Below are 12,189 nucleotides of genomic sequence, written 5' to 3' on the forward strand. Positions count from 1 at the left end.
GGAGAGCACAGACTGCAGCTTATAAACAGAAGTGCAAGGAAGGCTGCATGCTTTTGAGTCACACATGAAAGACTCTTAGAAAGCAGAGAGACACATACCAAGAGTCTGTCCATTAATTTGCCATAACTGAACTTTTTCTGCTGTGACTTTTCCCCCCCAAACCTGCACTTTCAATATTTTCTGTTTATTCTGTGTTTTAGACACATCTGACAACATGTCCCTTCTCAGTGCTACTCTGCTGTTTCTTTTGCTTGGTGAGTAATTTTTAATCTTCTTATCCAGTTAGGCCAAATGGACATTATGAATGATTTATGTATTGAGCAACCTAGTTTATTTTAACTCACATGTGCTCATTTTCTTCTTATGAATGTTTTTCAAAGAAAGGTGTTAGAAGCATGTTGCCAAATAGTTATCATTTAACAGCAACTGTTTGTAATGATTAATGTATTTTGAAGTCAGTCATCCAGTAGATATCTGAGCTGCTCAAGATCAAAGCTTAGTATGCTGCATCTCTTACAGGGGATGTTAAAGTTGAACTCTGACCGCTTGAAACTAGTTAAGAAATTTGCCATTAGAGGTCTACATACACTGCATTGAACATGCTGCCTTTTGATTTGTCAACCATATTCCCATCTGTCACTTGCTTTATTTTCAAAAGAAAATCAGGCTTATTACAAGATGATTGTCAGAGCAGGATGGTGATCCAGAGAAAAATAGTACCTACTTATGGTGTAAGGTATTTAATGAATATTTAGTTTTGGGTTTGCAAAAAGACCCCAATCTGTTGTTGCTCTGGTATGTCAACACTTACACCTTAAAACTAACTAGTTATAGGACAGTTATGTTAGATTTTACCACTTCACTCTAAATAATGGGAGATTTTCTACTCACTTGACTATAGAAGCTTTGAAAATAAAGAGGGTGATTTTCTTTTGTTGTGAATCAATATAGTGTCATTTTAAATTAGAATGGAAATGGAAATCAAAATAGGGCTACTAGAAGGTATTTATACCAGGGCAACACATTGTAAAAGTAGAATTTCCCCATTTTAGTCTCTGAATAACATAAAGAAATGAAAGCTGGTGGTAACAGATAATTGGGAACAGAAACTCAAATGTGAACCAGTGTTTCTACCTTATGCATACAAACTTATCAAGTAGTTCTCTACTATATGGTAAAAATGTTTTAAAAGTGTTTCTACAAATGGAATATAAAATTTGTTCTACATATGAGACAAATGTTATATTCCCAACAAAATTATCTACCCATATTTTTTAATAAACACATTATCATATTATGTAACTATTTTTTTGACTTTCTCAGAAACTACTGTGCTGCCACCTGTGTGGCGCTCATATTTTCTTAAATAGACTGGTCACACACAACTAAGCAATTGTTATCTGTGTTTTTTCATACCTTCGTCAGACAATCTGGCCTTAAGTGGAATATTCATCATTTCTGTCTAATGCACATAAAGTGTGGTGTTTTTATATTATTACAAAATGTGGGGGTGTAAAGGTCAGGTACATGTTTATGGTCAACAGCTGATTTTGTGTTCGTTTTTATTCAAGGTTTTTTACTGTAAGACGTGGATGAAAAATCTTCTGCTACTTTGGAAATCAGATGAGGCCCAGTGTACAGTTCAGAAAAGACCGATTAGAAACTTGACTTCTTAGTATATTAAATATTCAACTTCTTGGTCATGTCAAGGTTGTAATATGTCTTGAGGGGATTTCTTTTTTAATCCTTTTTTAAGCTTTTAAGGATGTTTGTGCTGGGGTTTTTTTGTTCAGTGCTTGTGCATTGACAGCTGTAGTAATGCCGCGGCAATTAGCTTTTCCTTGTCTTCTTTTTCAGATTCCATTTCCTGTGTTCAGTTTCTGGCACCTTTGAACATGGGAGGAGTCATTGGGCTGGTGCAGTTTAACTCAATGTCTCAGATGGCCACTGTCAACGTGTCTGGGGCTGGATCCTGTCGTTCAGTAAACATTTCCCTCAGCGAGTTTCCCGTCATGTATGGCCACTTTGCTCAGCCCTGTTCTGAACAAAATATCGGCTCCAGCGTCTTCACTTTTACTGCTGATCTTGCCTCAAATTCTAACATCAATGTGTCCGAACTCTTTGCGCAAAGAAAAAACCTTGATGACTTCTCACTGTCGTTGCAAACGTGTAACGGAACTAAAGTATGCACAGTTGTAAGTCAAGGTCAGACCCTCGTAACTAGTCAGGCCAGGTTCTATGGGCCCATCGCGGGTAACGTTTATATCCGTTATAACATGGATAACGCCAGCTCCAGGGTTCTTGCAGATCTTGTGACGATCGGTCAAGTTAATGCCTCGCAAACTAATGTCACGCTCTATAGAGCTACAAGTACTGTTGCAAACTGTGATATTCTACTTAAAAGCTTAAATAATGCATCTTTGACTCCTCTGGGTTCCGTAAAGGTCGGGACCCCTTTGCAGCTCCAGAAATCCCGTCTGGACCTCAGTAGCTTCCAAACCACAAATGGGTTTCTTTTCCTTAGGGTGGGGTCAAGTTTCAGTTGTGCTCAGATCTATAATGTGCCAGTGAAACAGGTTAGAGCTGATGTGAACATGAATGGGATCAAAGGATACTTCAGTTTTCGTCAGGCTTCCCCTTTTGATCTCACAGAGTTGAGTGTCAATCTGACCAATTTACAGAGCAATGTTGCCTTTTACCATGTCCACGAGTTTCCTGTTAGGTCATTAACAAACCGGTGTTCAAATGATAGTATAGGTGACCACTGGAATCCATTTAGTTTGAACAGAAGTAGCCCAACTTACCCAAGAGTCCCAGGGTCAACACATGACATGTATGAGGTGGGTGACCTCAGTGCCAAGCACGGGAGCATAGCAGGCAAAAATATGGTGGACATGACATTCACAGACTTCAATCTCCCTCTGTTTGGAAAGAACAGCATTGTAGGTCGCTCAGTCGTCATTCACCAACCAAATGGTTCGAGGTTTGCTTGCATGAGTATCAGCTATCCAGGCGAGGTTATTGTAGGCAGAGCCATATTTTCAAGCCCTGTGGTTGGTGAGGTCTGGTTCACACAGCTGGTGAACAACCCCCTCTCTGATGTATCCATATTTCTGAATTTGGCATACGGAAATCCTACAACACCAACCAAAAACCACAACTGGCATGTTCACGTCTACCCAATCAGCTCAGAGAGGGATGATGATCAAGGCCGCTGTACCACAACTGGAGGTCACTGGAACCCCTTCAACATCACCATTGATGCCAGCTATTCCCTCCACTGTAACCCATCTGGTCCCCTATCCTGTGAGGTTGGAGACCTCGCCGGCAAACACAGTACCCTTGATCTTGGAACCACGTTAGAGGTAGTGGCAGCAAAATACTTCTTCACTGATGTCACCTCCTGGGTGCCCATGCCCGGCATTATTGGCCGCTCTGTGGTCATCCATCAAGCAGAAAGAGGCGGGCCAAGAATAGCCTGTGCCAATGTCACATTGGTGCAAGTTCCCAAAGCTAGCTTAGGTACATGGTTTGGCCCTGGAGTTTCTGATGGACAAGTGGGTTTCTCCCGGGCTGTGCCACAAGGTCCCACAACTATAAATGTTTCCTTAATGAGCCTGAACTCCATAGCTAGTGGTTATCATGTCCACGTGTTGCCCCTCAACCCAGGCAGTGCAGAGCCCTGTTCAAATGCAAACATCCAGGGCCACTTCAACCCACTAGCCTGGAACGTATCACAATCCCCCCCTCCTGGAGTTGGCACTGTGGACCAGTATGAGATGGGAGACATCAGCGGGAAGTTCGGCACACTTAATGATCAAAACAACTTTGAAGCTGTATACATGGACCCTGACATGTCGATGACTGGACCCTACAGCATAGTGGGAAGGTCGCTGGTGGTTCACAATGTCAGTGGAGCAAGGTGAGAATGTGTACTTTACTATTTGTGTTCTTAGCAGAGAGAAAGAAAGAACATAACGCAGCACAAAATTAAAAGGGAAGAAAAGAAAGCAATGTCATACACAGGTTACCACATCGTCTTTTTTTTTAGAAATAAAATTGTTAGCTAATCTTTTATTTTTAAATACTTGGTATCTGTTGCAAAAAAGAGGAAGTATTTATCATTTGGGACAACTCCAACAAGTGAAAGGTCTGGTTAGTTGCAAGTCCTTATGCAGAATAACCAGATATGTAAGTTGAGAGACCGACTTCTGGCACAGAAACAAAAACGTGTCAGTCTTTCGAGGACACCAGTGTAAAATGTCAGTTGCGGACATAACTTCCTGGTGTTTTGTGCCATGACAAAGAATTACTCAGCAAAATACTTTGTTGAAGATCCTCCTAGATGTCAGAACATGATACGATTTTCTTATCTTAATTGTGTTTCTCTTAGTTTATGTGTTTTGTTTTTTGTTTTTTTACAGAATTAGGTGTGCCAACATCTTGGCTGATAGACTCACAGATGGTGAATGGGTTATTGCCAAGGCTGTCTTTAATGGTACAGTGACTGGGACAGTTAGACTGGTAAGAATCATTACAGATAAAGTGTTTGGTGCTCATCTCATGTTTCTCATCTACTTTCTTTCTTTCGTTTGGTCTATTAATTTCAATAATTTCTATTTTTCTGTGACTAAATGGTTCCTCACAAAACAATAATCATCATCATCATCATCATCATCATCATCATCATCATCATCATTTATTTATTTATATAGCACTTTAAAAACACACCTGGTAGACCAAAGTGCTGTACAATACTAATATGCACATAGTAATAAAACCAGACATAGCAATAAAGTTAAAAAACAATAAAAAAATAAAAATAAAAAAATAAAAATAAAAATAAAAAAAATAAAATAAAATAAAAATGTCAGTTACCCACAGAGTTAAAAGCCAGGGAATAAAAATAGGTTTTTAATAAAGACTTAAAAACGGGCACTGATGCAGCCTGTCTAATGTGGAGAGGAAGGTTATTCCAAAGCATCGGCGCGGCAACAGAGAACGCTCGGTCTCCTCTAAGTTTCAGCCGTGACTTTGGGACCGAAAGCAGCAACTGCTCAGCTGACCGAAGGGAACGAGTGGGGACGTGGGGCTTCAACAAATCAGACAAATAAACAGGTGCCAGACCATTTAGAGATTTAAAAGCCAATAAAAGGACTTTAAAACGGAGCCTGAATTCAATTGGAAGCCAGTGTAAAGAGGCCAAAATCAGAGTGATGTGATCAAATTTTCTTCTACCAGTTAAAAATCGTGCCGCAGCATTTTGCACTAATTGCAAGCGTGACAAAGTGCCCTGCCCAACCCCTGTTAAAAGAGAATTACAATAATCTAAACGTGAGGTAATAAAGGCATGAATAACGCTTTCCAAGTCACGCTTGGAAAGAAAGGGCTTAACCTTTGATAAACGTCTGAGGTGATAAAATGCTGATTTTACCACCCCGTTTACATGGTCATCAAAGGTGAGTGCAGAATCAATTTTAACTCCGAGATTTGTGATCGAACTCTTTAGTTGGGAAGTCAAAGCTGCAAGATCAACATCCAGAGTATGAGAAGAACGATTTGGGCCAAATAAAATTGCTTCTGTCTTCCGATCATTAAAATTTAAAAAGTTGTTTGCCATCCATGCTTTGACATCAGTAAGGCAGTCAAGCAGAGGTCCAGTTGGGAGACTATCAGAATGACTAAAAGGTAAGTAGAGCTGGCAGTCATCTGCGTATAGATGGAATGGCACTTTATGCTTTCGGAAAATCGCGCCAAGCGGCAAGAGGTACAATGAAAACAATAACGGCCCAAGAATAGATCCCTGTGGAACACCCCAAAGCAGAGGGGCCACAGAGGATGAAGCCGACCCCAACTTAACACAAAAGGTTCTATTTAAAAGATAATGACTTACTGTATATGAATAAGTGTTTAACAAGTGAACATATCTGAAGTGGAAAAAACAACAACAAAGCCATGCAATTATCTCTTGCAACAAATGTAAAAAAAACCAGTTTGATTGCCATCTAATCAGACAAGTTAGGGAGTGTGTACTACATTCATTTAACACTGCATTCCTTTGCATTACTAATGGCTTCAAGATCAGGTGAGGCATATGCTATTTTAATCTCATGAGCTCCCTTCTTTTGGATTTTACATTTTAACAAAAGGTTTTACATTTCTAATATTTAGCTCACACTGATGCTAACATCACAGGCATGATTTCCCACAGAGGATTCAACTTTTTTCGCCAGTTTCTCTGTAAAAACAAAGAAGGCTGAAATGTAAAAACATGTGGAGTTCTTTCTTTTAGAAAGACAGCAGCTTTTCTTATCTTATACACCACATCTAAAGCGGTGTATTTAACTGCTACCCACTTGTAAAAGGTTGCTAATCTTACTAGCAGTGTGTAAAATACTGTATTGAGACCAGTTTGACAGAGAAACAAAAGAAGTTATAATTGAATGAGATGAGTGAATGAGTCGTAGTATAATATATCTGATAGCCTAAGAGCAGAACAATTGTTTCTTTATCATTGCTAACTTATTTGGAGCCAAGCTGCCACAAAAACATGACAGTGTATTTCTGCTGCACTGGACAGAATTCATTATGCCTACGATAGCTTGCAACAGGAAGCAAAAGGAAGAGGGGGACGAGAGCATTAGCTTAGCATCTATCCGCTGGCTAATGGTACGTGCGGTTTCACCAAACTAAAAGCTCACCAAGGGAACAGCTGTCTCTGGCAGCTGCCCTCCAGAGGCCCCATACTGAGCTCTGCACTACACTAATGGAGAGAAGAGATTGCAGTATCTCTAAACAGCCTATATGATTAAAGAGAAGTAGGCAGTTTGAGTAATCAATGTTGTTCTGCAACAAAATAGAGTGGTTTCACTCAGACAGACTGAGAATCAAAAGAAAAGTGAAATGAAATGTCATAGTGAAATACCTTTACACTTAAAGGTGGACAGCAGTATCCACAAATCTATACTCGGTTCATTTTAACGGCATTCATGCTTCAGCAAAGCAAGTGTTTAGTTGCGATTGAACTATGAGATTCCTTCTTTGTAATGTAAGCACTTTGTTTTCCTCATCCCAGCAACAGCAGGTGTTCCTCGATGGGAGTAGCAGCGATGTTACTCTGGAGGTGAACCTTAAGTCATCTGCGGGGGATAATGTAAGTACAGCTTTATATAATCTACATGCATGCAAAAAAATTATATTGGCCACCATCACAAAACTCAGTGTTCATCTGCCACCCATCAGTGTGAAACTCTCTTTAAGCCTTTAATGGGATAGATGTGTTAAAAGACATCATTCTCACACCTGTATTTTATCCCAAACTGAAGAAATCAACAGCTTCCTTGTTCATCACAACTAATCGGGTTGGCTCCAGTGACACCGGGTGCAACAGTGTGGGAGACACATTCAATCCCTTCAACATGACATCGATGGTGAGATCCTAATCTTATCTACGTAAAAAGGACGCAAAAACGAAATAAAACAGAAACAACACGCTTAAGAAATGAGAAATTGAAAGCAAAAAAAGTGGAAGAAAAAAAGAGTTTGGCCAGGTAGTTTGACCATAAGTTACTTGAAGGAAGTCCAGAAGGGTTGCTGTTTCCTGGCGGTTTGGGGACACATATTGTAATAAGGGGCCAGTCTGAGTCTAATTACAAGTTTCTTTAGTTCCTCAGTTTGAAAATTCGGAATTTCACTGAATTTAAGATTCAAAGGCTGCCCTGAAGATGATCAGTTTAAAGTGTAAATATAATAGTACATTTTTATGCTTGTAAGGGTATATGAATGTATATAATAGTATAAAGATGCTAAAAACTGCACTAATTATCAAAAGTAAATAATCTCAACGACCAAATTATTGGCTTTATATGAAAAAGATTTTGCAAAGGATCATGATCAACTTAAACCTGCCTAAATAATTGTAATGCTAACATGATTGACATGTGCTCATCTAATAATCTCTACATGTTTTTCTTCAAATGTTTACATGTAAGCATATAATATATGTATAAGACATAATATGAACATTTCTTTTACTTAATGGGACCAGTGATGCAATTGGTCAATAACCGGAGAATATTGCTAACTTCTCACTTCCTCTTCCTCTAACTTGTGCAAATCACTTCTTTCTTTCGCTTCCACTTGCAGAGACCCACCTGTTCTTTAGAAAACCCACTGAGCTGCGTGGTGGGGGAGATATCTGTAAGACATGGCATGGTTAGCCTGACACAGAGACAGTTCTATACTGACAGCATTATTCGCCTCTCTGGAGACAGCACAGGTGAAATGAGTCACCATATGTGATCAGTGATAACAGCAAATACAAAACTTCAAAATCTCCAAAGAGGTGAGTTTACTTTGTTAAGTCTAATTGTTCGTTATGTTTTGTGTGTGTTATTAGTGGTCTTCAGATCTTTAGTGCTGAAGAATGGAGAAAACATCACAGCCTGTGCCGACATCCTCCCTGAATCCCCATCAGCAGCGCAGACGTTTCCCAATGTGACTACATTCAGCCGGTGAGTGTAATTACAACATACTGCATGATGAATACTTTTCATGTAATCCTAAATCACTCAAGACACTTTAATTGCTTGCTGGAGGCCATTTGCGTAGACGTTCTATAAAACTGTTCTGTACATAGTGCACTGTATAACCCTTTTATCAGTGCTGTATTAAATAGTTGTTGTTGTAGAGCTCAAGTGTTTGTATGACGTTAAAGTGGATGTTGGTGTCTTTATGTCCAGGTATGACTTCCGAAACAGGGTCGCTGACGTACTGCAAATGAACCTGGCAAGAGTTACTATCTTGCCCACATCTCCTCAGTCTGTATCTGGGGGAACATGTCAGCAAGTCAACTTCATGATATCTGGTAAGGCAGAAAAAATGTAATCAAACTTCCATATTTGGCAACCAAAAAAAGGAACAACACGATGATGTGAGAAGGTGTCATAATGTCAGTATTAATACAAGTATTTCAATAATAATAATGTGTATGTGTTAGTCCCCATAGGGAAATAGTTCCTCTGCATTTAACCCATTCACCCAGTGAAGCAGTGGGCAGCCACCAATGCAGCGCCCGGGGAGCAGTGTGTAGGGACGGTACCTTGCTCAGGGGTACCTCAGGGTAGCCGTTCAGTAGAGTTGAACCCCCGACCTTCCGATCATGGGGCCACCACTCTACCTACTGAGCTATCAGTAGGTAGAGTGAATATTGTTAACAATTTAAAGTTTGTTGAAGAAATACAAAGTACACTACAGCCTCTGGTAGGCTATAATGTCAGACAGTTGTCTTTTACAGGTGTCTTTGGCAAGGTATGTTAGGAATTCAACATGCTTCATCAGATGATTTGAAATAAAGACAAGCTGAAACTTTTTCCCACTGCAATAATGATTATTTTATTATGAACAGAGAACTTTAGCTGATGTTTTCAAACAGGCTATAAGTGTGATCTACCAGAGGATTTTTATTATTTTGAAAATTGAATTCAAATACTTTGGGTCAATGTGTGTTAGACTCTCCAAGATTGAAAATGTCAGTCGTGGACTAATGTGCTTCTAGCATTTATTTTTGATTTATACCCGACTTGTGTATCGTGAAGGAATTCGGTGTCACACCAGCAGTTACTCGATCCTTAGCCGGAACATGACAGTTTATGCAAATGCAACAGAAAATTTCCTGGTTGTTATGAACTGCCTGCAATCACGTTTTGAAGGAGTTCCCCTGGAAAGCTAAGCCACACTCTGGGAACTCACATGCATCTTCTGCTTCATGAGATGATTTAGAATGAAAAGCCAAAGCATTTTCCCCTGCTTTATTATGACCACAGAGACATTTAGCTGATGGACAACTATCAAACAGGCCAGCTAATTATCGGGTCATGTTTATTGTTTTGACAATTTAATGAAGATATTTTGGCCCAAATAACATTGGGTGCTTCAAACAGTCAAACTTCAGACTGCAAATGTAAATTTTTAATCATATTTTATTGTAAATATCTGACATATCAAACCTGAGTTATTGTTTGATTAAGAGACATAATACAATTTCTTCACCATTCAGTCCAAAACATTTGCACACACTATAGCCTCAAAGAACTCCTCACCTAGAACTGATCTAGAACTACTGCACCACCCAGGTACCAAGTACTTAAAACAATGCCTTTGATATAATTCATTTCCCGTTGCCTGGCTGTTACATTAGACTTTTTCCATTCTTGTTTATTATTTCATACTTTTAATCGAATATTATTTGATTTATGTTATGATTTTATAATATATGTATATATTATTTATATGAGGGGGCAGTGTGAGTCATATGCCTTTGTCCCCGAGTGTTCCCTTGTTCGTATTATCAATATTAATGTTAGTCTTGCGTGAATGTTACAGCATCTATGTCAGTAAATGGTTCAGCTGCTTTAGACTGGCCAAGCTTTTTGTCAGGACATCGATACAATGAACAATAATGGGTATTGAAAATCTTCCGCAAACCTGGAATAATGAAAAGTAATTTGAGACTGGGAGTCTCATTTTCTGTCCCTTCCTTTGTCCCAGGGGGTAACTGAGGAGAATTTCACAGCTTTCACACACTATATCACATGACAGGCATTTATACTATCCCAGGTCTCCTAAAAGGTGAAGAGTTTACTATTCCAATAATTCCACACAAGGCCACCACTGGATCATTTTTATTAGAATAAAACGATTAAGTTCTTTAACTGGCTTACGGAAATTGCTCTCATGGCATTATTTTCTGATTCAAGCCAAAATATTGAAAGGGCATTTCTTTTGTCAGCCAAGTGACATCAAGGGAAACATAACTTTCAGTACAACAAAGATTCACATTTCATAATAACCCATTGAACTAGCAGTTTCTGTGAAGTATAACAAAACAGTGAAACTCTAAGTATGCTAAGTACACTGGTATATGTGTAAGTAAGCACTGTTACTTTGTCTGTATGCTAAAGGGAATGTGAGCACTGGCCTGCTGAGCTCTGTCAAAACCAGTGACAAAATGGGCGTCTTCAGAGAGTCTGACATATGTACAAGTAAGTGCATTTTATACTGCTCTTAAAGCTTTGACTATGCTTTAAATGCCTTTTGGTAAAATGAAATTAACAATGTATTTAGACAACATATAGAAGGACACTTTGAAGTCCTTTTTTACAATCCAAACAATAAAATAATGCATAACACTTGAAAAACTTGGAAGCCATATGAGCTATTAATAGGGACTGGAACTGAGAACCAAACCTTGTAGAGAATCAGTTCCCAGTGGTTCAGTTCCTTGGAAATCATAAGTCTGATATCACTTAACGTTTCCACTTACAATCAATCGGCTGATTTCAGTTCGCCAAAAACAGTGGTCCAGTCAACAGTGTGGATATGGACATTACATTTATTTTTAAAAAAGGAAAATAGCATGGCGCTTTGCTAGCATGCTAATGCTAAGCTAGCCAAGAACCAGAGTGATGCTAAAGCTGACCCCAGCCCAGCAAATAACCTGAAAACCTGAACTTTAACAGGTAACAAAAACAGTGATGAGCAGTCAGGCATGACTGACAACAGTTTCTGCCTGTTCAAGTCTCTTTGTGCTAGTTACCTTACAATATAAAGTGCCTTGAGGGGACTGTTGTTGTGATTTGGCACTACATAAATAAAATTGAATTGAGTTTTCATCTTTGCTCTGTGCTGTCAGCTGTAAAAATCTAATATTTGCAGTCGCAGTTCGTGTTTTCAGTGATCATTGTTAGTCATTCAAATAACATGTGAATGCCTTTCTAATTTCTTATTAGGAGGTCCAAGTCCGAGTCCAAGTCCAAGTCCAAGTCCAGCCCTCACGCCATGGACTTTTCTTCTTGGCTTGATGTTCGCCTTTGCCTGTCTGCTGCCTTCAGCAACTTATTTATAGCCCGGAGACTCAGCCACACCTTCACCGTCAGTGGGGTTACATGACCTTAAAAAGATTGTGAATAGAATGTCTGTCAAATGCAACAGTGATCATCAAGCGAATGAACACAATCTGTTACATTGAAAAACAAATTTCAATCAATGAAGAATTTCCCTTTTTTCATTACTTTTATAAAAATCTAAAATATAAATATCAAAATAATAATGGTAGGTAACAAGGCTTAGGTAACAGGTAAGAGTTTAATGTTTAGAAATTTCTGCAAACTAGATTTTTTTTCTATTTAT

The 12,189-nt window shown here is 39.0% G+C and overlaps 1 protein-coding gene across 1 annotated transcript; it reads left to right on the plus strand.

The window, feature by feature from the left end:
- Window positions 1–214: 214 nt before the first annotated feature.
- On the plus strand, window positions 215–11,905 carry cusr (Copper-only SOD repeat protein). The gene is made up of 10 exons (XM_085356183.1): window positions 215–254; window positions 1,858–3,922; window positions 4,425–4,524; window positions 7,076–7,153; window positions 7,326–7,430; window positions 8,146–8,278; window positions 8,399–8,513; window positions 8,742–8,866; window positions 10,962–11,042; window positions 11,790–11,905. The coding sequence occupies exons 1-10, from the start codon at window positions 215–217 to the stop codon at window positions 11,903–11,905; spliced, it is 2,958 nt and encodes a 985-aa protein (XP_085212309.1).
- Window positions 11,906–12,189: the final 284 nt, after the last annotated feature.

This window comes from Diplotaxodon limnothrissa, linkage group LG6, assembly GCF_057381915.1.
Source record: "Diplotaxodon limnothrissa isolate DT_005_m linkage group LG6, D_limnothrissa_male_GT1.1, whole genome shotgun sequence".
In the NCBI taxonomy this organism is placed as follows: Eukaryota; Metazoa; Chordata; class Actinopteri; order Cichliformes; family Cichlidae; genus Diplotaxodon; species Diplotaxodon limnothrissa.